This window comes from Parambassis ranga, chromosome 22, assembly GCF_900634625.1.
Source record: "Parambassis ranga chromosome 22, fParRan2.1, whole genome shotgun sequence".
NCBI classification, from domain to species: domain Eukaryota; kingdom Metazoa; phylum Chordata; class Actinopteri; family Ambassidae; genus Parambassis; species Parambassis ranga.
Genome location: NC_041042.1, coordinates 12,485,690 through 12,510,117, shown reverse-complemented (window position 1 = coordinate 12,510,117; position 24,428 = coordinate 12,485,690). Strand labels below are relative to the sequence as shown.

Genomic DNA, 24,428 nt, shown 5'->3' with positions numbered 1-24,428 from the left:
ACTAAAGCCAGAGGAGCAAATTATGTAATGTAAACAATGAAACTTAAGAGTGTGTTTAACCACTGAGACTGCACATATGAATGCAACAATACACACATATAAATAAACTCCAACACATAGGAATTGAACCACACTTAAATATAGATGTTGTGGGTTGTTGTTTGTTGCGGAGTAAAATTAGTGCTTCCTCTCTTCTCAGTGGAATAAACACCATCACCTTAAATCCTTGCCAAGCCCTTCTAATCCGTAATCCTACTGGCCCTGCGTTAGCCCCTTCAGTCCCTGAACAAGGCCTGTCCAACAACACAGAGGTCCGGGTGTGACGCAGAGCGTGAAGTAGCTCTAAGGTCTGATTGGCTACCCCACAATTCATCCTCCCTGGTTGGTTCATTATCAAGCCTATAGGAACAAATGGAGAATGGTGTCACAAGCAATTAGGGAAGTGGTCCAGGTGGGATCGAGTGTATTACTATGTGTAGCATCTGAAGTAACAAAGTGCACTCAGTTACCCTGGAACAAATCATGTAAAGTAAACTATCTTAGAGTAAAGAAAACACTTAGGAACAAGTGCCTTTTTTACTCGGCAAAAACAGCATGAAAGAAGTAAGCAGCAGAGAAGACAGCAGAATTCATATACTTATATATATACTTATATCATATACATGTATATGATATTTAAACATTACTAATATTTTCTATACCATACCCTATGAAAGTAAATATCACAAAGAGTAGGGACGACAACATTGATAAATGTTAAGAATGGTAAAATCTTACCCTTGTGAACATATTGCTGGCTCACTTCCACAGGTCTCAGCCACTGAAATGCCTTGTGATTGAGGTGGCAGACTTAAACTTGGCCTTCGGTCTGAATGGCTACGTCGAATAAAGGGTCGAGGTCCTTGGACAGATACAGGAAACCTTCCACGACCTCCCCAGGTACGTGCGAGAAAAGAGACTCTGCTAGAGGTCCATGCTTGGGGGGGTTGAGGAGTTGAAAAAGGCTGGGCTTCGAACATGGATGGAGACATAGGACAGAACACTGAACGTGCATTACTGACTGTCCGAGCACTAGAGGAGTCTTCACTGCTGTTCTCCCTTGACCACCTTTGTATTTTTGGTGAGGCCGGTGGAGATGGTGCTTTGAATGGGTATGAGGAGGCAGGGTTTGAGTTCAAATTGCTTTGTTTTGCAACAGGTGGGCTGGGGAGTCTTCTATGACTAGGTGGTGTAGGAGGGGCCTTGTTGACAGGGGGGTTAGTTGAAGATGGTGAAGGAGGTTGCTTTTTGAAATTGAGGGGACTAGGAAGTCTGCGATGTAAGCTGTTTGGCGTAGAAGGTGTGGAAGGTAGCATTCGCCCTCTTGACACAGGATGTGTGGCAGGTGGTTGACTGGAGGCTGCTGAAGAAGGAGGCACTGTAAAATAGGTGGTGTTAGATGTAGGCACTGAAAGGTTTCCACCATCTTCTGTTGATTCTACTTGCTTGGCATAACCTACTGATGACATTTCTGACTGAGAGTCTGAAGAGTCTTTTAGGTGAATGATCTTTCTGGCTTGCTGGTATAAGGAATCCTTTTCCATTCCTGAGTCTGTTTGATCACCTGGTTGGCTGACACTGTCTTGTTGATCAGCACTAGCAAGAGGAATAACCTTTGAAGCTTGTGGCAAACCACCTTTACTTGGCAGCACAGTCACCATCGATTGAACTGAGGCTCTCAGGCGTTGTGATACTCCAGCCCTTTTCAACACAGGTGATCTTCCTACTTTTATATTCCCATCTACTGCTGTTCCACCTGAAAGACTTTGAGCACTTTCAAAGGAATTGTCCATTAATACTTCCAGTGGAGGTGGAGGAAGGCTATCCAGATCTAAATCATACGTTTTCTCAGATGAAGTGGTATCAGGCCTACAACTGGTTATCCCAGCACTAAGCACGGCTTCTACATTTCCTAGTCCAGGTAACACTGGAACACCACACTTCCGCACACCTTTGAGAGGCCCCAGAACTTTAGGGCTTTCATGGTCCTCTATTCCTTGACTGAATGTATCAATCAGTTTTTTAACTGAATTCCTGCCTCTGTAAAGGCCAGAAGATGGTCGTGGTGACATTGGAGGGCTGGGTGGTGGGGTGGCCTTTACAGGACCCTTGGAGGTTTTTTTGTCATTTTGTTTATCCTCTTCCTCAGTAGTGGGTTCTTCCTGTTTTTTATTATTGTTCTTTGTAAGGCGGGGTTTGTCTTTGGGTGGAAGGGTATTACTGTTCTTCTCTAATAAAGGCTGTTTACGATTTACTGCTGGAGATCGTGCCGGTGAGGTTCCTTGAGTTTGTCGAATTGAAGCAGTCCTTGGGTTTCCTCCTGTTTTGCTTTTATTTATCCTCTGCAACCTCTGGTTTAAATCTTTTTGCGTCCTTTCTAATTCAAGCAGAGTAGGATCTTCGCCTTTGCTCCGCAGGGAATCTGCTGACTGGGAGCGTCGCTCTTTAGTCACTGAGGTCTTTTTCACAGTTGCCTTCCGAACAGGTGCTGCTGTTTGAGGCCTCCTTGGAGATTGCACCTCCTCATCTGTCCACTCACGTCTGCTGGTTTTTGGGCTACCCACGACCTTTGTTTTGGCACCACCGCTGTTCTGTGATGAGACAAACTGAATCCGTCCACTAATAGCATTTTTCATTTTGAGAGTCATTTCCACATTTTGAGGATTTTCTATCCGTTTTGGAGGAAGGCGGCGTGGATGTTGTCCAGGCGCGAGAGGTGAAGAATTGGATCGTTTTCTAAACGCTTCTTGCACATTCCCTAAATCTCTGTCCACCGTCTCATCGTCATTGTCCCCATCCTCTCCATCATCTAAGGACACTGATCCTAGCAATGAGTCTCTTTGGTCATTATCCATTATGGTACATAAAGAATCTAGTGAGGAAAGCGAAACACTTATCTGACTTAGGCGCTTTTGTTTTAACACTCCTCCTTGCATAACATTCATGGAAGTATACCCCATCGGACTGACCGGAGTAGTTCTGTTTGTTCCAGTGGATTCACAACTCTCTCGTCTATGACGTCTTTCAGATCCAGCAAGAGATTCACTCTCTGCACCAATTCCACTGTCCTCACTAAAGAGAGCAGAATCTTCTGGTCCAGGTTTGCGGAGGGAAGCCATTTCAAAACGAGATAAGAGTTGCAGTAACCTAGCCTCTGCTGCACGTTTGACTTTCAGTTTCTCCTCTAAAATCTCTGAGACTGAGGCAAAGTACTCCACTGCCTCCTCCAAAGCAGAGTCCCCAAGTCCACCGACAGTCTGGCACACATTTCGCATTCTCTGCGTGGTATACTGAAGCAACTGCTGCAACAAATCCGGTGGAGGCTCAGTATTACTAGAGCCAGACTTTAGAGATGTAGTGGAGGAGAGATTTTTCATTTGACTGGGCCAAGCGAGATGTTCTCCATTTTCTTTTAAAACCCTGTCTCCCTCTTCTGCCATCTCCTCCAGTCCCTGGATGATCTCCTCATACCGTAAAGCCATGAAGGCAACCATTGGCTGCACAGAAACTTGAGTCTGGGTTGCTTGTTCTAAAAGTCCAAGTAGAATATCATATTTGTTTATGCTAGGATTCAAAAAAGCATAAGCAGCCTGGTGAGCCTTTACCAGTGGTTCTGGAAAATCCACTTTCTGCTCAGCTTGTAGTTTGTCTTTGTCCTTGTCTTTCTTTTTAAGATTCTTTACACCTTTGGTATTTTTCTTTGGTTTCCTGCCCAGCTTTTTCTCTGCTAAATCCTGCTTTTCAGTGTTCTTCTCTTTTTTCTGTGGCACTGCATTGTTGTCCGTCCCTTGATTCCCAGCTTTATCCATGTTCATTAATTCCGTGTTTACTTGCTCATTCACAGGTTTCTTTTTTTGTGGTGTCATGTTTGTCTCTTTCTGAAATACCTGGGTTTGCCCAGCTGCTTTCTTCTCCTTGGTGTCCCCATTTGTGTGTTCAGTTGAATTATAATTCTCTCCTCCTTCAGCCTGGGAATCTCTGGGGCTCTCTTGAGGTGCAGGTGGTAGCATTCTTCCTTTCCTCATGCTACCCAGAGTGCCAAAATTGTTACCTTTGGAAGGTGAGCAGCCCATTTTTGATGATTTCCAATACAAACTGATTTTTAATTCTTCGTAGTGAACACCACAGCCATGAACAGGGTGCAGCGAGTGATGAAAAAACAAGACAAGGTCCTTAGCCACCTGCTGTATCTGTCATTTTCAGATGGCTGAGGTCGTTGAGTCGGATACAATCCCTTTCTGCAATGAGGCTGCCAAAACAAAACATCAATAAATCCATTTTACAAATTGCATCCACTTGTCACAGATATACATAATAAATCCGCAGGCTGGTGGTCATGTTTATTCAGTTTTCCTTGTTGCGTGCTCTGAAATGCATCCTTCTGTACTTTACAAAGGACAAGCAGCTGAGAGGATTAGCAGGGCTTTCAGTGAACTCCTCAGCCTGCACATATGTCACGTTAAAGCGTATAAAACTCACCTACTTGTGAGATGGTAAGCTCATTTGGGTAATGAGGGCTGGCCGCAGGTGGCTTTTTATAGCTTGCAAAACAATATCTGTCTATTGAGCTTCATAGCATAAAGCAAGAACAACAAATAGTTTATTATATTTAAGTTGACTGTGTTTTATTCTCATCTGCATTACACCTGATCAAGTATTTTATCATATGCAGTAGCATAGAGTGATTTAAATTATGTCACTGTATGTTGATGGATAGGCTGCTCCTGGAAGGTTTTCATTACTTGTTTTAAACAAATGTTTAATTGTATCCACTTCCTATAAGCCTATGAGTTATTTTTGGTGATTTGGTAAACTTCCTTTGAACTGCTATTTCCATCCTCTGTTCACTGGATGATTGAGGGAGGTTTAAAATAACTTGAACTCTCTTTGCTTCTCTGAAGTAGACTGTTCTGTTGAGTGTAATTGTTTTTTGAAAACAATGTGGAAGAAAACCTCAAGTAAAAATAATGTTGTATAATGTGGCTAAATAGACCTACACTTCTAAATCGTACTGTTTTTGTTATGAACGTTTTTTTTATCTTAGCTTAACTGTTTTGTCATTAATGTAATGTAATCAGAATGTATATCAGTTTTTAATCTTTAGTTTGCACTTAACTTCATTAACGTCATTACAGGGGGCGAAGAAGAAAAACTATGGCGAGCCAAAAGGATCATAAAACGCGATAAAATGGATAGGCCTAAAGAAATAAAAAAGAAATACAAGTCGATGTTCTCGACTATTAAGACATTGTTTTGCGAGGCGTTTTAATTATGACGCCGTTTTTTTAAACAGCGCTTTGGGTACATCCCGTTTGATTTAATTTAACGATACTTTCTTCCCCCATAAAAAGCGCCCTTGTTCGCGCGCCCCCGTGTGCAGGTGCACAGCTGAGATATCGGCGCGGATTCTGAAGCGCGTTCTCGGTCCGAGGTCGACAGCCGGTTTGGTTCGTGGTGTGTACCGACAGCTTTTTATCTCTGTTTTATCTTTACAAACCTGACAGTTTTTAGTTAACAATATTTAGTTGATCTTTTAGCACTGCCTCAGCTAACAGAAGCCTCTTTAAATTGAAAGGAAATCGGTCAGTTGTTGGTGGGTTTTCTAGCTAGCTACCCAAATTTGTTAAGACTTGAACTTAAGTTGCTAATGTTATTAATCCCACCTTAAATTTGAAGTGTGCTCAACCAGCGTTAGTTCAGGAAAAACACACTATTAAATATGTTTTAATCTAACATTAGCTTCCTCCTGTTAGCTAGCTTGAGTGGACAGGTAGGTTAAACTCAACATTTAGCTCAATTTTGTAACAATATGAGGGAAATTAAGATTACACATTCAAGCATAAGTGTCATAAACGTCACCAGTGAGACATAGGAGGAAAAAGGCTCAAAAGATCTGTTGTTATTGTCAATTGATTAATCAAACAATGATTGATTAACAAACTTAGGGCCTAGTCTATATTATCTCTCCTCCACTTCCAGCACACCAGAGGCCTCTTCACTACACCTGGTCCAACCTGGAGCGTGATGAAGACTCCACCCTCTGTCACTCTACATGTCAAACGCAAAAATGCGTCCCACATCAGAAGACATCGGTGCCTTGACAAAAACAATGGTCTAGATGCTGAGAGACCAGTTCGAAAGATAAAGCAAGGCTCGTGTTGTGAAAAAATAACTAGGCCTCATACGGTCATCAGAAGACAGGAAATGGCCATGTACTTCAGGATGTTTGGTGAATAAATGGCCTAACTCAAAGCATATTTTACACCAGTTTTGACATTAGGGGGGCTCACGTGTATAACAGTTTTGTTTGGTTATAGATGATGAGCTGATTCAAGACTTCCTGAAGATGGACTGTTGCTATAAAACTACAGACAAGGTAAAGTGTAAACATAAAGGTTTCATGAAGTCTACCCTGATCTGATCTTTGTCCTTCATTTCATCAGTACCTTCTAGCGATGACCTTTGTGTACTTCAAAAGGGCCTGCTTCAGTATTGCTGAATACACCAGAGAGAATTTTTTCATTGCACTGTAAGTTTAGAAATGTGATGGAAAGTTTTGAGTCACTGCTGATCATATTTTAATCCTGAACCTTGTTCTCCATCTCTAGATATCTTGCAAATACCATGGAGGAAGACGAGGAGGAGATTAAGTATAACATTTTTCCATGGGCTCTGGGTAACAAATGGGTGGAGCGCTTACCCTGCTTCGTCAAGGAGCGAGACAAGCTGTGGGTTCGCATGGAGTACAGAGCTGCTGTCAGCAGGAGCTGCTGTGAAGAGGTACACACAAATATAATTGCCCAAGGAGACTGACAAAAGTTGTTTCTCTGTCTTGTTTTCGCTGCACTGTGCATTTTTATGCTATAGTTACATGCCAAACGTTATATCTGAGCTGTGTGTGATTTTTTTTTTTTTTTTACAGTGACATTTTTGTTTCTGTCCTCTAGGTGATGGCCATTGAGTCCTCTCACTTTGTGTGGCAGCGACAGCGGTCCAGTCACCACAGTGGTGCCCTGCGGCAGTACACTAGCCAAGATCACAAACTTGTTCTCCGCGGGCCCTCTGCCTCACCGGTCTCCTGTTTTCTCTGTCACCGTGGCAGCAGGTTACATCACAATCCAGTCTCTTCTTCTACCTCCAGAGGGTCATCTGAGCAGCCTGCAGACAAGGCCGATCCATGTCCATTCACCTCTGCTTTAAGCTTGGAGTTCACCCCTCCCAGGACAGTGGCTTCTCAGAAGAAGGCGCGGAAGACTAAAAGCCAGGCTTGTGATTCATTCTGTCTCTGTCCTGAGCAGCCTCCAAGTGGGTATCCCTCATTCTTATGCAACAGTCTACATAGTATCATATATATATTTTTACACATATTATTTATACTCTCACACTTAGGATTGACAGGATTTGGCACAACTATAGTTGCTTTTTTTTCTTTATCAGGAGAAGATTGTACCTGTAGGTCCACACACGGCCTCTTCATGGAGTGGGTCAATGAGGTGTAGAGCATCTCGCCCTTCAGCAGTTTTACAACTTTTTTCTCTTTATACCAGCCGGGCAGTTCTGTATACTAATGCCTCTCTTCCTGAATTTACCAGCATTTTACCCTGAAGTAAAGATCTGATTTCTAACATACTCTACTGCAATTTTGTTCATGTGCCAAAAGACTGTTACTGTAAAGATGTGCTTAACCAACAAAAACATTATTTATTTAAAGTATATGTACATTTAAGTTACCTCAAATGTTGAAATGGTTTATCCAGTAAATGTGTTCATCTTCTCATGAATATCCTCAGCTGTCTTACATTAGTTCTACTGGGTGTGTTTTAGTTTTACTTGATGATCCAGCTCTGCCTTAACTTGAACACATTGGTCTTTACACACAGGCAATGAATAATTGTTCATATTAGTGTGTACATTACGCTACCGTGTACAGAAACAGTGTCTCTTAATGCACTAATATAATTTATCATCTGGTATTTATACATTAACTAGTAAAGGAAAGATGTTTCAATAAAACCAAAATGTATTTGAACTTTGTTTTTATAATTTATTCTTCAACACAATCAGTTGTGGGTTCTTCACAGGCAGGACAGCTACAGCAAACACTTCCTTAGTTTCACAAGAAATGCTGAAAAAGGAATTAACGAACATTAAGGAACAATTCTAATTATACAGAAGTGTTTACTGGGAGTGGAAGTTACCTGTGTGACTGGTTTGTTCACAAGAAGGCCGGGCAATGTAAGGAATACTCCCAAAAGCTGGGTCAGGGTTTTCCTCTGTGGTCAAGTCTTCTGGAATGGTGACAACATTTCACATTAATGCTCAGAAATACTAGAATGCAGAGCAGCCAGCTGGAGTAACTTGTGGACCTCTCCCTTTAACTCACCTCTGTCATTCTCATCTGATGTCTCATCTTGCCTCCAGTCTGTATCAGGGATTGGTGCTTTTCTGGTGCTGAACTGCCCATTTTTCTGCAGTGAGGGAGCCACCACCCAGTCCCGGATTGGAACTTCTATGATGCGTTCGCATAGCAAAGGAAGTGCTGAACATCTAATACCCTCCAGCAGATCTATAACCTGTGTTATACTGTGTTACATAGGAGTCAGGTTGTTAGGGAACTAGAAGAGATCAGTCTATCCATTCTTAACAAGTTGACATGTTGTCCATCAATTTTAATAAATGTTTAAAATTATCAGAATTAATTGGTTTGAACAGTGAAATTGCAGAGCTACGCACTTTGCAAGGTACACAGCACATACAGCTCCAGAATGCAGATGTGGAACCACCGTTGGCAAAGCCAGCTGAGGGCTCACCATGTCAAGAGCAACCTGCAATAGAAACAGTCAATTAATGAATGATCTGAGGCCATAAAATCTCATTGCACTTCTGTTTATGTAGTGTTGCAGTGTCATTAGGACAGATACTATCTCTATTTCCATTTGTGTTGGCATGTTTGAACTACTGACCGCATTAAATCCCTGACCAGCGAGGAGCGAAGAGGCAGTGCAGAGGTTAGCGTTGTGAAACTGGACATTGTCGGGCCACTCCTCCCCTCGTCGCACGCTCCATGACGTCCTCCAGCGCTTATAATTCAACATCGCTCTCCTGTAGTGATCTTCTCTTACTTCCACACTTAGCACAGTGCCCTTAGAGCCAACTGCAAAAAATTGTATTTTGTGAGTTGCTAAAATATGTTGTTTTTTGCACATAATTCTGCTCACATGAGCCTGACATCAGATAATGTTTAGATAAGATACAGATAAATCAGATAAATGTTTTTACTTAAAAGTAATAACGTAACAAATAAAGATACAGATTTATTTTACAGCTCAGAATAACATTGATAATGCTGATCAAGTAAGACTGAGTGTAGTCCAGACCTGCTCTGGACAAGAACAATGACAGGGCCCCTGACCCGGAGCCTGACTCCAACACGCAATCTCCCTCTGTCACATCCATCATCATTAACATAATGTTTGCATCCTTAGGAAAAAAAAGGAAACACAGTATCTGTAATGACCTTTACACTGTGGTGCACACACAAATAGGCTACAGTACCTTGCAATTTCCCCATTGTGGGACTAATAAAGGTTTCTTAATCTTAATCTTACCTTTGGGTAGGCGATTGTAGGGCCCCTCTTCATATACAGCACATAATCCTCCAAACTGGCCCGACGTATGAAGAGGGGAACCCCCCTGCTTGTCTTAAGAAACTGACCTGCGGGCTGCCCAGCGATGACTTTATGAGGGATGATCCCCCAGCTGCTCTGCAGACAACCCTCTGTCTCAAGCTGGAACATTTTCTTGAACTCCACCCGCTTCTTGCGGTACTCTGCAATGAGCAGATCTCCAAAGGCGAGCATGCTCTCCCCAGGTAGAACGTGGGATACTGGCTTTTCCTCAAGTTGCAAGGATAAAGTGTTTAGGTCCTCTGCTGCATCAAGGACACTGTGGCTTTCTGGGTCTTCCTCATCAGTGGCTACCTGGTGTCCATCTTCCCCATGTGTGCTGAGTGTGACAGGCACATGGATGTGATCATCTGACTGGTTTTGCTCTCTCAGCTGCATCACCTCTGGGCTCAGGGTGTCCTGGGGCAACAGCCTGCTGATCCTCTCTAGTGGGGACAGGGGCTGCCTTCTTCTGGACAGAAATGCTTGCTTGCTGGATGTCAGTTTCAGACTTACTGAGTCTGAATTGTCCCCTCCATTCTCATTATATTTAACACAAGCAGCTGAAAACGTCCTTGTGTCTCTTCTTTTAGTCAGTTTAACCGGTATATATTTGTGTCCATTGTGTTTTTCATTGGTTGTGTAAACTGTCACCAGTCTGCGCAGAAAAAGACGTCCGAAGGGCATATGCACAGCCATTGCTTACGGTCATAACATAATGTAGCTGAAGAGGATAGGTAACGCTGAAAACCTAGAAAATGTAAACAAGGTTTAAATTGGAGGAATTAGTAACTTAGCGTACGTTTTAGGGGTAAATATAAAAACTGTACTTACAGTTTATCAATTGATACTTAGACCGTCTTCGTGTGTCTTTAACTCTGGCTGTTTACAGAGCCAAGGAGGCTGCCATGCTGGAGCGAGGAAAACCAATCGACAAGCACACGTGGATAACGTCACAATTAAGCGACAAGGGTAGTAATTTAAGTTGACCAGAAGAGGACGATGTCGTTATAAATAATCCTCTTTTAAAAACAAATAACAAAGAAAGAAAAATCTGACATTATATTCTACAAACAGGAAGGGAATTCATTTGTTTTGATGCGTTCATGAACAGTAATACATCGTTGCCGTGCTCAAACATAGGAGATCAGAGCGAACATTCACAGCCCAATGAGAAATCCTAAAAAAATGCACAAATAAATGCTTACAAATTCTGTAATTTACAAATTCTTGTAAACTAAATCGTAAAGCGGCACGACGATCAAGTTAATTGTAGAGTAAATGCGTCTCCGTCTGTTCGTACGTACTTGTTGTGTGATAGCTTTATATATTACGAGGGGACCTGAAGGTGGCATGAATATGAAGCTGGATAAAGGGACGCATGCTAGTATGGATTAAGAACTTCTTACAAGATAGGAAAATACAAGTCAGGGTTGAAAGCTGCTTTTCAGAGAGTGTAGTTATTGTTAATGGCACTCCTCAAGGGAGTGTGATAATTCCAAATGTATTCAATATTATGATTAATGCTATATTTAAGGATGTTGGGTCTGGATTTGGACTTTATTTTCTGATGACAGTGCAATCTGGAAAAGAGGCAGAAATGTTAAAGTAATTACTCGACAGATCCAGGAAGCTCTAAACAGGATAGTTGTTTGGGGCGGGAAGTAGGGTTTTAAGATGTCTGTGGATAAATCAAAATGTTGTGTTTAGTAACAAATAAGTGAAATGTGAGGGGTTAAAAATATATGGACAAGTGCTGGAAAGGGTTAAAGAGTTTAAATTTCTAGGTGCGTATTTTGATGAAAAACTTACCTGGAAAAAAACAGATTGAAAATGTGTAATAAGTGTGGAAAAGTTATTAATGTTACGCGGTCCCTGCGCTTGGGGAGCTGGCAGAGACACCCAAATTATGATTTACAGAGCAATGATTAGATCAAGACTTAACTATGGCTGTTTAGGTTTTGGAACTACAGCTAAATCTGCGTCCAGGCAAAAGCCCTGAGAGTGTGCTGTGGGGCTCTCCGTACTACCCTAATCCCAGCCTTACTTGTTGAGATGGGTGAAACACCTTTATTCTTGAGGAGGGACAGACTTGCAATGCAATATATAGTTAAATTGAAAGGTTATGAAGGAAAACACCCAACAAAATCAATGATGGATGATACCTGGGAGTGGGGAGCGACACGAATAAAAAAAGAGAGCTTTGTTTTTAGGAAAGAAATGAAGAGGCTGGGATTGGAGAGGGGGGTGGCTCCTCGGATCCTCTGGCCAGTTGTACCACCATGGCTCCTGCCCACTCCAGAAGTTGATTTTAACATTGTGGAAAACATTAAAACTGATCAAAACTCTGGTTATAATAGCATGGTGAGACACAGACTAGAAACTAGTTGGAATGGGTTTCTTCAGATTTACACTGATGGAGCTAAGGACCCAAAGAGTGGTGCAGCTGGCTTTGCTTTTTACATACCACAGTATGATATTGTAGCTGACTGCTGTTATCTAGGCTTTAAAATGGGTGGAGAAGGTCCTGCCAACAAGAGCTGTTATATGTTCTGATTCAGCTTCGGTGCTAGAAGTGTTGGAGAAGGGTAGTCTGGGAGCCCGGCCAAATGTTATTATTGAATTACTAGTAACGTTAATACTATAGAATAGAATTGAGAAGGCTGGAGTGTCAGTGGGGTTTTTCTGAATGCCTGCACATGCGGGAGTGGATGGTAATGAGGCAGTGGATAAAGCAGCCAAAATGGCCTTAAGAATGAAGCCTAATTTATCAGTATGTATGTGTGTGAGTGAGTGGGGGTCTGTTATAAAAGAATATTCCACAACGCTGTGGCAGAAGAAGTGGGAGACTTAGGAGAAAGTAAACACAAATCCATGTTATCTTGGTCAAGGAAGAAGACAGGCGTGTAATTATGACCAGACTCAGATTAAGTCATTGTGGTAGGGCATGGGATCTTCAAAAGATTGGGAAACATGAAGACGGCCTTTGCAGAGTGTAATGAATTCCAAACAGTTGAACGTGTGTTGCTGAACTGCTGGATATATAAAGAACAGAGAGAGCAATTATTTTCTTCTCTACTGGACACTGGAATTAACAGAATATCACTGTGAGGCATGTTAAACCCATCTGAAAACCAGCCACAGATTGTGAAAGCAGTTTAGGATTTTTTCAGAGCAACAGGAGTTCTCTTCCTCTGAAATGAATGGGAATACATCGAACCATTACCAAACTTGACCTGCGAGAGGCAGCAATATGCCAATATATAATATCCTGCTCAGAGCGGCTCGTTGTGTCGGAGCAGCCAATGGGAGGGTCGTGCTCCCGACGCACTAACGCGCATGTCTGCTGTGGGCCACACGTGGTTTGTGTAAACCACGGTGCACGCAGACGCAAGTAGCGCTTCAGAAATGGCGGCCGATGGTGGTAGGTCTTCGTTGCAGCTACCCTGCGTTTTTTCGCCTAAATCACGACAGTACTTAGCACTGTGTGCCCAGGATGGCAGACTTCGCATTTGGAACACAGACAGTAAAACACTTCATCAAGAATATGTGCCTTCAGCTCATTTGAGTGCCACTTGTACGTGCATAGCCTGGGGACCATGCCGGACAGTCAAGGTACGTGGGGCTGCTATGGAATTCCCTGCTGTTAGCGCAGCAGCTAATGAGGCCTGGGCAATGTGCATGTGATATTTTGTTTTACTGGTGTACAACGTAAAACCATAAAAGTGACACTATACATAAGAAGAGGGTGTTGTGAAGCTCGAAAGCCACCGCTCTGTGTTGTTGAAAACCCTCCAACAGAGAGTTTGTTAGCCACATTAGCAACTAGCTAGCCTATAGTAGCTACGTAGAACGCACATGTTTGTCCCACATGGTTTTTTTTTTCAAGAAAACACAGACAGTGTCTTTATTTTTCTTATTAATGGCATTTTTACTTAAACATATGTTTACAGGAGCCACATTAATCCGACCAATTGTTTGGTATGTTTTTTAGATAGTTGTGTCCGTAAAGAAACTAAATATTGAAGCTGCCGTAAGCTTACCGAAGCCTCAGAAGCATGTGCCACCATGACACCTTTAGAAGGAGAGGTCCATAAGTTACAGTTTAGTGGATGAAATGGCACTTGATATAGGCCAAAGTAAGATAATTGTTTTTTTTAATTGTTAGTAACAAAATTCTATGGAATGTATCAATTTGACTATAGAAACTTATACTGCAAATTAACTTTTAGAATATCAAAGACAGTAATCACCTTTATCAGCTGTCACTGTGCAAGAGAAGATTAACAGGGCATTTACAGACTTCAGATATACCAATTATTGTTTTATTGAACACAGTAAATGCATTTTTTTCAGGAGGGACCTCAGAGGAAGAAGAGGAAATCGGAGGCAGTGCAGACAGAGGAGAAGGCAGATCTGCTGGCAATGGGCACAGCGGCTGGCAGTGTGCTCATCTACAGTACAGCAAAAGGAGCGCTTCACTGTACCCTGGTGAGTTTGAGACTTAACACATTATTAAAAAGAACAGTTTGGTGTCTTGCAGAGTAAATTATTTGCTGCCAAGAAGGATAACTTTATGGACTACTCATATCAGCTTGTTTGAAACAGGCATCACAACTGACTGTAATTATTTTTTCCTACCAGGATGGAGGTCATAGTGGGGGAGTGAATTGTGTCCAGTGGCATCCTGAAGACAGTTTACTGTACAGTGGCTCAGATGATACAAACATTGTAGAGTGGGACCTGCAGACAGGCAAGACACGAAGGTAAGGATCTACTTTTCCTTTAAAGATACAGTATCTGTAAATGGAAAGCATTATTACAACCCACTTTTCCTAACTTTTCTGAGAGTTTCTGTCTTTTCCTCCACCTGTCAGAGCTCCTTTTCTCTTTTCATTAATCCAACATCTTATTACCATTTTCCTCAAATTATCGCAACTGCAGAAAGTAATAAACAATTTTCATATCTCCTATTTGATGACTATAATTGGTCATATATAAGTACTTCTCCCTTTGTGCCCTGTTCAAGTTACTGTAAAATGCTGTTAAAAAACGTATGACTTGCTCTTTTAAATGAGCTCACTAGCATTTCATCACTAATTTCTTATCCATGCGCTGTGAATATTAAGTGTGATTGCAGATCCTGTAAATCAGGGGTTCTCAAATTTTGATAGCTGAGGGCCAATTTATGAACCCGACACTGGACTGAGGGCCGCCAATCAAAAAAATGAAAAAAGAAAAAAAAATACACGTGTATTAAATTTAATGACCCAGTTGCATCTCTTCAGTTTACATTTGTTGGTCTGTATCCAGTAATGTGCAATAAACACATATGGGGAAACATTGTTATGCACAAAAAATCCCCGGGGATTAGAGCTGGGCGGTATGACCAAAATTCTAGATCACGGTATTTTTATATTATTATAACGGTTTCCAGTATTTGACAGTATTTTCTCTCCTCATGCATGACGTGTTAACTGCATTGATTGTGAGAAGAATTACTGCAGAGTGGTTACCCTGTTCCAGGTCATGAGAATTGTACAAAAAAAAAATCCACATTAGTATTACATGTAATACAGCAGGGCTGTGGGTTATTATTTAATATCCAGTAGTATCGTGATTACTTGAGGGTTTTTCCACAATTATGATTAAAGAACGCTCATTTTTTTGTTTTAAAAATAATTATAAATAATTGGGGGGGGGGGGGTAGTTAAATTATACTCAGCTTCACTCGTGGCTTTGAGTGAACGCAGACTAGATGAAGGAGGTGGAGTGACGTGACAGAAGCTTGTTAAATACTCCACGAGGACAGAGAAATCTGTTCGTGTTCCTGAGGTGGCAGAAATAAGAGCAAGATCCGTTTGGACAGGACTTTTCATACTTCATGAGAAACGAGTGTGCAGAACTGCTCATACGGAGCGCACGCAGCACCACACATACAGGTTTTGCCGCTGTTTCGCTGCTAAACATCTGCAGAAGCAGCAGTCCAGGTGAACATGTATGAAGCGGAGATATTTGGGGAAACAGGCAAGGCCGTGAAATACCAAACAGTAGCAACATCGTCCTGCTCCTATCAAACATGTTTGTTCACCTCTTTTAACCGCTGCTTCTGCTGCTGTTTAGCGTCTCCAAAAGTCTCCAAAACCTGTTTGTGTGTGCGCGATGTGCGCTGAGAGCCGCGTGAAAAGGTTTACACACGTTCCTGCTTCAGAACCTCCCCTGTCCATTCTCACCGACAACTCCACTAATACCTGTGCTCTGCTCCATGCATGAGCAGCGGTGCAACAATTATAAACGTCCCCCGTGAAACAATTTACTACCGCGCTGAGTTCCGGACATTTCAGGTCATTTAAAATTCACATCATAACACAAATTCACATAATTCATTGTGGGCCGCCAAAAAATTTTCTGCGGGCCGCACATTGAGAACCTATGCTGTAAATTGTCTCAGTAATTGAACGTGCATACCTAGTGTCACTGTTTTTTTTCCCAAATATGAGTATACTGATTTTATTCAGTGGTCAGCATAGGTGCTGTTTATTTTGGGCAAAAGTTTTCCCAATGTCTTGCCATTAGAAAACCTTGTGTTTGTTTTTTACCCAGGGCCTTTCTGCTGACACTGTGACATTTATTTGAATTGCTGCCTCCTTTGTACTTTTTCCCTGCTGTTCTGCAGTTTCTCACCCATAAGACTATTATTCACATGCTGTGGAACATGCCTGTAATAAAATGGCTGACAGTTGTATTTTATAATTACCCAATAAAATAAGACATTTCACTTTATGTAATTACGTAGTATGTGCTTGTCACTGTATGGGAAATGCTAGTATTGTCTAGTATGTTTAAAAAATACCTGGCAGTAGTTTCTAGAATAGACGCAACAAGGGAAAAACTGGTTTAATTTACTAGTTTTTTGAAAACGATAAAATGTTCATCCATCTCCATCTTTATTTATAGAGCACCTTTTAAAAGACAACAGGGTCAGCCAAAGTGCTGTACACAGCCTACCAAGCATAGAATAATTGACTAATAAAATAGAATAAAATGAAATAAAATAAATATAAGTTGATAAAACATAGGAATATACAACCATACAATAAAAGCACCAGTCAGGGGTAAGAACAATAAAACAAGTAAAAGTCAACAACTCAAACAGAGTTAAAAGCCAGAGTAAAAAGATATGTTTTAAGTGATGACTTAAAAACCATAAAAGAATCCGTCTGTCTAAGGTGCAAAGGCAGTTTGTTCCACAGTTTCGGACCTGCGACAGAGAAGGAACGGTCCCCCCTGCGTTTTCTCTGTGTTTTTGGGACGACCAGGAGAGACTGGTCAGCTGACCTTAGAGAGCGAGCAGGGCAGTGGGGCTGGAGCATGTCTGACATGTACTGAGGGGCGAGACCATGAAGGGATTTAAAAACAAATAAATAATGTGTTCCTTCATTGCTTTTCCCACGTGAATGAGAGACACTAATGATGTGAAAGGTCATAATGTGAAGCACAAAAATATTCCATGATGCCGTTTCATTGGAGGCTACATCTTCAGCCACAAAGTGTCACTGCATTTTATCGTGAACACCATTTGTTCTGTGACTAATAGTGTAGCGGTACAGTCATGCTCTGTATTGCCTATTGCAGATCTGTAGAATGGTTTGAAGAGTGTTCCAAGCTTGTCACTTTGATAGGAAAGGGAAAAATGTGGTGATAGAGAACACAATGCAGCTGTTACTCTGTCTTTTCATGTTAAGATCATCACCAACAGGATTCTGTTGTCATTGTATCTTTATTTCTACAGTAAGTGGAAGGCAGACCGATCAGCAGTGACCAGTTTGTGTGTGAGCCCTGATGGGAAACTGCTACTTTCAGCTGGACAGATAATAAAAATGTGGAACTTGGACACCAAGGAGGTTTACAGGGTGAGTCATCTTTCAATCAGCTGATAAAATATTTATTTGACTCTGAGAGAAAGGAGTCATCCGATACATGTTAGAACAAGTGACTGTTAACATGTTTGTGATGTACTGTTTTGTTTCTTTATGTAGAAATTCACAGGCCACGCCACAGCTGTGACGACCCTTCGCTTTGCCACCACACGACCTCCTGACAGCAATGGCCTCTATTTCCTTTCAGGTGCTGCACATGATCGGCTGCTCAGTGTATGGTGAGTGTCAGTGAAGTGTAATAACATGCTAATTTTATGAAAAAGAGCTGTCTTGATTGGGTCTTTTGTACTAATGCAAAGCTATCTCACTCTAGGCAAGTACGAGAAGATGGAAAGGACAAGAATTCAGTGGTGTCCTTCACACTGACAGATGAACCCCAACATATCGACCTAGTTGCATCCAACAGCAAGGATGAGGTTAGAGTGCAGAAGTGTCATAATGTATTCTTCGTGTTGCCCTGTCTTTATGAATATTGAATCAACTGCAGTCTCTCTCAAATTTGTACAAACTCCTGGGTAAATATTTACACTGATATTGTTCATTTAAATTTGATGCCATTCAGGTTTTTGAGAGAACTTTGGTTTTGAGCGTTTGTTAACAGCCTTGTCAAAATATGCCTCTATGCAGTGTGATAGCTGTAGCTTTGTTTTCACCTTTTATTCATTGTGTAAATATTTTGCCGTTGGTTTGTGTAGGCGGTGAGGCTGGCAGTAGTGTGTAAGGATGGGCAGCTGCATCTTTTTGAGCACTTTTTAAATGGGTAAGTTCTTAATAAATTGCATACCTGTACAAGGACACTCGTAGCTTTAAATGATGTATTTACATGAATTCCTGATTGTTTAATGTGTTTTTTTAATTATAGTAAATGTTACAAAGAACATAGTAATGTCACATTTCCATTGCCTAGTCTAAACATCTGAACCCCCCTTCCCAGGCCCTGTAAGAAGCCCTTGTCACCCTCATGTACGGTGCAGATGTCAGACACAAAGGAAAACCCAATGCCCATCCCCTTGCTGGCTGCTGCGTTTGGTACCGATATTCGAACTGTGCTCCTGGCCTATGGCAACCACCTACAGCCAGTAATGGAGAGAGTGGTGAGTACAAAGGACAGAGATATGAATACCGGTCGGCCATGTTTTTATTGTACAGATCTCCAAACAACCTTTTACATTTTCTCACATAACACTCAAGGCAACTGATTTCTTGGGTTATTATATTTTTTACTGTAAAACCAAGAGAATTGTACAGTTGCTTTCACAACACAACAACTGGGCACATATTGGAAAAAAAACGATCCATTCTTTCATCTGTGCAGGAGATCAACACAGCAGAGAGACATCAGTGTTTGACTCGGGATGTACAGACCAGCTTGTCCCTTACCATGGAAACCATGGTGTCTAAAGTAAGTCAATTTTTTTTGTTTCTGTACAGTTAAGGTAAATTGGAATTATAATTTTTTGACTGATTTTAAAAATGACCCCTTTTCAGGTGAAAACCCCAATTGTTAATGCCAACAACAGAGTGTTGGTCCCAGGAGTTCCTGGTCACCATGCCCCAGTTAAGGTAGCCTCACAGGGATCAGAGAAGCGGAAAAAGGACACCGATACCAAAGAGGTATGTTCAGTGTTGTAATCATGCACCTCACACCAACTCACTTGTCCTTTCCCTAAACATAACTCTTTTTCTCTGTAGATGTCTATAGCGGAGCGACTTGGTGAAATTGATCTGTCTACGGTCTCCACTGACAAGGCAGCTCCTAAAGGAATGGCCTCATTGCAGACGGATAATTTTGCAGTACTGCTGGTGCAGGGTCTGGAGAGTAATGACACCAATATCCTAAATGTTAGTTCTCCTTGTGCAGTTGAGGCTCAGATTTTGCCTTTGCTTAAATAGAAAACCAAATAACGTTTTTCTGTCTTCCTTCCCTACAGAAAGTTTTTCAGACTCGCAAAGAGATGGTAATAAAGAAGACTGTTGCCCGGTTACCCCTCCCTGCTGTTCTACCATTGGTGGAAGAGGTAAACACTTTTTGTTAAAATACGGTCATAGTACTCATTGGTGCAGTTTTAAGTTCATGTGGTTTTTCTCTGAAGCTGCATTAACCTGTGTACGAGTTTTGTTCCTTTGTGTAAACATGTCTGTTAAGCTTAACTTCAGTTTTTTAATCAATGCTGTATCCTTCCTGTAGCTCACAAAGAGGCTCCAAGGACACCCTTTCATGTAAGTGGAAGCTTGACAGATCAACTATCCCTGTTTGAAACAAGTCACTGATGCAGAACATCATATTTGTGCTGTTTTCTGTTATAAAACACACCTATGTATGTACACAGTGAAGCTGCTCTGGCCTGTTTGCCTCACAGTCCAAAAATTTGTTCCTCTCCACAGGGCAGTTCTAATGGTGCGGTGGCTCAAGGCTGTACTCATGCATCACACGTCATACTTGGCGTCGGTGAGTTGCTTTCAATTTGTGTAACGTTTTAAAACAGCCATTTTAGCTTCTGTAGGGAATAACACTGTATATTGTTATTCTAGCACCCAGCTGTTCAGAACAAGGATTACCACCTCCAAAAGATTGCACAATTTCGATTGTCAGATCCTTTGATCTGAATGTAGTCCTTTTCTGTCAATTCTACAAATGTTTGGTGACTGATTTAATTTTCAGATAACAGTTGTCATTTGCTCAGTTGAATCTTAAATGTGGAGTCAAGTCAAGCCTCTTTTTATATGAAAGAAGTGTAAATTCTGATTTGTTTTTGTTTGTGTGTCGGGACAGCTGCCAGACCTAGTGACCCAGCTGGGAGTCCTTTATTGCATGATTGAAAGCAGAGTAAAGATGTTCCACAAGCTAACAAAGCTGCACGGGAAACTGTATCTCCTAACGACACAGGTAAGTACCACCATATTTGGTATTGGACAGTAGTTTTAAATACTGAACCGTTGCACATCGGAGCATTTTAAAGTGGGGTTATCAAACCCATTTTTGCTGTGTGTATATTGATGGCACAGGCTGCACAGAACTGTTTTGTAATTGGCTGTCACAAGAATTCAACTGATTTAATGTTTGGCTGCTCAAGGTTTGTGGATCAGTTTTGAAGAATTATAAATGGTGGTACTCTGCATTCAGTTCCAAAAATGCAAGTCCACGATCTTTGTGTGAAAAGGAAAATAAACTCTTTTGTCAAAGTTGCCTTTGTGTCAACAAAACAAATTCAGCCACAGATGCAACTTGTAGTGTAATTTCCAAACTACCGTATATCAGGCAAGTGTACATGCTGTGTAACACAATAGGAATATGGTGCATCAACAAGTCTGTTGGACTTAAATGATTATAGAGTCTTCAATATGCTGGCAGTGATAGCAGTGCATTATGTTTTTGGGTAGCCTGAGACAGTAATTCTTGTTTATTTATTTCACAAATAACATATGCCAGTGTTTTTGTTCTGCTTATGGGAAAACATACCATCAGCAGGACAGGAGACAGTGTGAAGAACTACCAAGACTCAGATTGCTGCAAAACATTTGGATTGTAAAATTATGAAGAAAGCTTATTCAGGTTCTTACTCCTGTAATTGTCAGATGGCATCCATTATAGTCTGACATTTAAAGCTGAGTATGTCAGCACTAACTAACCACTTTTGACTATATCAAATGACAGTTTTAAAAAGAAAAACGGAATGAAAAATCTTATACCATCTTCCATTTTACCACTAGGTGGCGACAAGTGACAGCAGCAACATGGTTTCAGATGTTGACCACACAGCCAAGCTGGTGTATGAAGAGGGTAAGTGTTTGTTGTTCTTGCAGTGTCCCTCTGTGTTCAGTCCTACAAACCTTCTGTTAACCAGCCGTCCTCCTTCTTTAAAACCTGCTCCCCTGGTGGTGTCATTGTTGCTTGGGCACCTGAAGTTTTCATGTGTAGCTCGACCAGTGAGGCAGAATAGCAGCTTGTGGGATAAAAATGATAATCTTATTTCAGTCTTTGCTCATCATATGTACGTTTAAATGCATGATTGACTGCAGTAAGTGTTTTAAACCTGCCACAGTGCAGCAGGTCACGTTGATGCTCCGTTGAAGTCGATGCCACACCAAGCTATTGTTTTCTCATTATTTTGACTGGCATTCATTATCTTGTCAATTTACCTGTAGTCAGTTGGGACTCTCTGTGAGAACTGCACTGAATCAGCTAAGATTTATGAAGACAGTGTTGGCCATCATGCAGCCACTCTTGGCAATGCACCGCACGCAAACACGACTCCTGTTGCCTGGCAACCTGACCGGCAGCGTTCAGATCCCTTCCCTTTGAGCGGAACAACAAGGCCCCGCTCTGTTCACTCTCATTTCTCATTACCGTACTGTATAAAACGCTTTATTGAACCACATAGAAAATTGGCTTTCATGAAATAATTAACCTGCGCCTCGAGTTCCAATACCCCTGTCAGTGGTCTTGGATTCGGAAGATTCACTGAACAAAAAAAAGTTCATAAAAGAAGCTGATGAGCAGAAGTTTGTTCCTGTGTGTCGGCCCTGTGTGGGTGACACTATCCACTGAGCTTATTATGGGTCCAACATGGGAGTCTTGACTGAAAGACTGAAATCTATCTGCATAGTTAGTGTTTGCTGACGGTTTGTGCCGTTAAAATGGATTTGATTAATCAATTAATGTCCTCCCTAAGTGTACTAATTAGCTGTACTTTGGCACAAGCTGTAACAATTAAAGTGGCTGCAAAAATGTCTGTCAGAGCATGGGAGGTATCAACCAGGAAATTGTATGTGTTGTGACTTTGTGATTTAAATGCTGCCTTTTCCTCAACATGAACCCCCCCCCCAAAAAAGGGACTGCACTTATTGAACTGAACATTTTACAGTAATTGGAAAGAGCTCTTAGGTTGACCACCTTCATCTTCCACTTTGTATTGTCATTTTAAATGTCAATTTGCTTGCATCAAGTTATTTGCATGCGTGGCACAAAAATGACCAGTGCTGTTGCCAAAATCTTTTGATGGCACGCTTACAGCCTTTAAAATCAACATTATCATCTCTTGAATTCATAGTGCACATATTCCTGTTATTAAAATAATATGAAGTGTATGCAGTGTTCTCTGGTCAGTGTGCTGGAAGCAGACCTGTGGATCCGATCATATTGATACTACACAGTCTGCATTGTTATAAGCAAATGGCCCCGCTGTGGTATTGAAATGCAAATGACTGCCATCCCTCTGTATAAAATGTATAAACAAGTGAGGCATGAAAGGATTTTTTTCCCTACGGTGTTGTGAGGGACTGTCAGTGTTTATGGTATGAAAACGGTGTTCCAGTACCAGCTGATTGAATTTTTTTATTTTGTCTTCTTCTCTGCAGAGTCATCTGATGAAGATGAGGCCTCTGGCGATGAAGGTCTTCCTGACAATGATTCTGATGTAAGTTAAACTGTCAAAAATTTAGTTACATGCACAGAGTGGCACAAAGCTGGTTTACTAAAAGCAACAATTAGTTGAAGACTATTCATAATTTTTGCTTCTACTTAATACATTTAAATGTTGTCTCACCTGTTAGTGCCTTCTCCCGCTGGAAATGTGACATGTGCATATACCCTCTGTTTGGTGCTTATCATTTTTTGCATTTTCCTCCACAGCACTGGGAAGAAGAGGAAATGATGGAGGAAGAAGACAAGGAGGAGCAAGCAGATGAGGAAGACGAGGATCCCGACAGCAGGACAGAATCCAAAGCAAACGGAGAAGAGGACATGGAGCATGAAAATGAGAGCGAAGAAGAATGAGAACAAAGAAATGGCAATCATACATAAAATGGACTTAAAAGAGCTATCTATCTTGGATTTTATTTTCATGCTTTTGATTTTATTATTGGAACAGAATAAGGTTTTACAAAGTCAAGGGACACATGTCGTGACGTGAGGCCCCTGCCTCACTATAACTCTGTTCAGATAAAAGGTCTGTGATGCCAAGCTCATCACCTTTTTCCTGTCTGAGCAACATTCTGCAAAACTGATGCAAGTTCTTCTGCTATGTCAGCCTGCATCCCAACGCTATAGCCTGAAGTGTTTGCGTTGACAAAGACTGAAAAGCAAATTTGTGTTCAATTTCCCTACACTGCAGTCTGCATTCCAAAATTTATATTATAAATAGTACTAGAGTTTATTGTATGTGCAGCTTAACAGTAGGTAAATACCGCTCTCTGTGATTGGATTATTCTAACTGAACTCTGCAGGCCACGTGGAACACAGTGCGGGAGTAGAGTTGGGATGCAGGGCTCACCCCCCGGGCTGTTGTACAGAATACCGGGGGTGGGATTGCCAGCCAAGACCATACATAAAATTCCCACACAATGTAAATCTGTTTGTACAGTGAAGTGTTTGTATGAGCTCTTCCCTCTACAGCTACCACACAGAAATCCTTGGGATTAAATGAATTTCTGTAAAGTGTCCTCTGCTGTTTTTCTTGATCAGCCTTCTCTTTGTTTTAACAGTTTCCTTCTGTGCATTAAGTTTCTAGGCATGTCTACTGCCTTCAACTGAGAAAGAATTTGTGAACTTTGTTCAAATGGGGTGAAAGGGTTTACAGTGGGCATATCGGAGAAGTGATCCTAGACTGTTGGGGGCACAGCTTCCACCTTTAGAAAAGGATAAGTGTTCGTTCAGGCAGGGAGTCGGTCATGGTTTTGCTGTAATTTCATATAGTAAATATGTTTCGAAATCTTTGAGATAATGACCTTGAACCTCTATCTAGTGCACCAGCATGCCAAAATCATAAAAAGCAAGCACTCCTGT

At 41.4% G+C, this 24,428-nt stretch overlaps 4 protein-coding genes across 5 annotated transcripts; 2 read left to right on the top strand and 2 right to left on the bottom strand.

Annotated features, from left to right (window-relative positions):
• Positions 1–275: 275 nt before the first annotated feature.
• Positions 276–4,112, bottom strand: pcare1 (photoreceptor cilium actin regulator 1). Its single transcript, XM_028396293.1, has 2 exons — positions 778–4,112; positions 276–399 (listed from the first exon to the last, which is right to left on the bottom strand). The coding sequence occupies exons 1-2, from the start codon at positions 4,110–4,112 to the stop codon at positions 276–278; spliced, it is 3,459 nt and encodes a 1,152-aa protein (XP_028252094.1).
• Positions 4,113–5,424: 1,312 nt separating this feature from the next.
• spdya (speedy/RINGO cell cycle regulator family member A) lies at positions 5,425–7,625 on the top strand. Its single transcript, XM_028395963.1, has 7 exons — positions 5,425–5,493; positions 6,019–6,268; positions 6,357–6,415; positions 6,483–6,568; positions 6,648–6,819; positions 6,987–7,344; positions 7,477–7,625. The coding sequence occupies exons 2-7, from the start codon at positions 6,064–6,066 to the stop codon at positions 7,536–7,538; spliced, it is 942 nt and encodes a 313-aa protein (XP_028251764.1). The 5' UTR covers positions 5,425–5,493; positions 6,019–6,063; the 3' UTR covers positions 7,539–7,625.
• Positions 7,626–8,062: 437 nt separating this feature from the next.
• trmt61b (tRNA methyltransferase 61B) lies at positions 8,063–10,650 on the bottom strand. Of its 2 annotated transcripts, none has more exons than XM_028395635.1 (8): positions 10,539–10,650; positions 9,648–10,455; positions 9,417–9,519; positions 9,003–9,193; positions 8,773–8,864; positions 8,423–8,622; positions 8,238–8,327; positions 8,063–8,164 (listed from the first exon to the last, which is right to left on the bottom strand). In XM_028395635.1, exons 2-8 carry the CDS (start codon positions 10,401–10,403, stop codon positions 8,130–8,132), a joined length of 1,467 nt encoding a protein of 488 aa, XP_028251436.1. In that variant the 5' UTR covers positions 10,404–10,455; positions 10,539–10,650; the 3' UTR covers positions 8,063–8,129. The 2 variants fall into 2 exon arrangements, with proteins under 2 accessions (XP_028251436.1, XP_028251437.1); XM_028395636.1 differs by having other exon boundaries at positions 8,238–8,324.
• Positions 10,651–13,078: 2,428 nt separating this feature from the next.
• Positions 13,079–24,084, top strand: wdr43 (WD repeat domain 43). Its single transcript, XM_028396305.1, has 18 exons — positions 13,079–13,319; positions 14,061–14,195; positions 14,349–14,470; positions 17,497–17,617; positions 17,744–17,862; positions 17,958–18,060; positions 18,340–18,404; positions 18,579–18,738; positions 18,960–19,046; positions 19,133–19,258; positions 19,337–19,486; positions 19,576–19,662; positions 19,833–19,864; positions 20,030–20,093; positions 20,418–20,531; positions 21,356–21,425; positions 23,003–23,061; positions 23,277–24,084. Exons 1-18 carry the CDS (start codon positions 13,113–13,115, stop codon positions 23,418–23,420), a joined length of 1,965 nt encoding a protein of 654 aa, XP_028252106.1. The 5' UTR covers positions 13,079–13,112; the 3' UTR covers positions 23,421–24,084.
• The last annotated feature ends 344 nt before the right edge of the window (positions 24,085–24,428 follow it).

Bases quoted from the DNA above. Each gene is read 5' to 3' on its own strand.
- pcare1 (XM_028396293.1), bottom strand. From the start codon at position 4,112: ATGGGCTGCTCACCTTCCAAAGGTAACAATTTTGGCACTCTGGGTAGC. The intron at 400-777 runs GTAAGATTTTAC...TTGTTCCTATAG, and splicing joins CCAGCAATATGTTCACAAGG to GCTTGATAATGAACCAACCA.
- spdya (XM_028395963.1), top strand. From the start codon at position 6,064: ATGAAGACTCCACCCTCTGTCACTCTACATGTCAAACGCAAAAATGCG. The intron at 6,820-6,986 runs GTACACACAAAT...TCTGTCCTCTAG, and splicing joins GCAGGAGCTGCTGTGAAGAG to GTGATGGCCATTGAGTCCTC. The intron at 7,345-7,476 runs GTGGGTATCCCT...TTTCTTTATCAG, and splicing joins CTGTCCTGAGCAGCCTCCAA to GAGAAGATTGTACCTGTAGG.
- trmt61b (XM_028395635.1), bottom strand. From the start codon at position 10,403: ATGGCTGTGCATATGCCCTTCGGACGTCTTTTTCTGCGCAGACTGGTG. The intron at 9,520-9,647 runs GTAAGATTAAGA...TTTTTTCCTAAG, and splicing joins CTACAATCGCCTACCCAAAG to GATGCAAACATTATGTTAAT. The intron at 8,623-8,772 runs GTGCGTAGCTCT...TATGTAACACAG, and splicing joins TGTGCTGTGTACCTTGCAAA to TATAACACAGGTTATAGATC.
- wdr43 (XM_028396305.1), top strand. From the start codon at position 13,113: ATGGCGGCCGATGGTGGTAGGTCTTCGTTGCAGCTACCCTGCGTTTTT. The intron at 14,471-17,496 runs GTAAGGATCTAC...TTATTTCTACAG, and splicing joins CAGACAGGCAAGACACGAAG to TAAGTGGAAGGCAGACCGAT. The intron at 17,863-17,957 runs GTGAGTGTCAGT...ATCTCACTCTAG, and splicing joins GATCGGCTGCTCAGTGTATG to GCAAGTACGAGAAGATGGAA.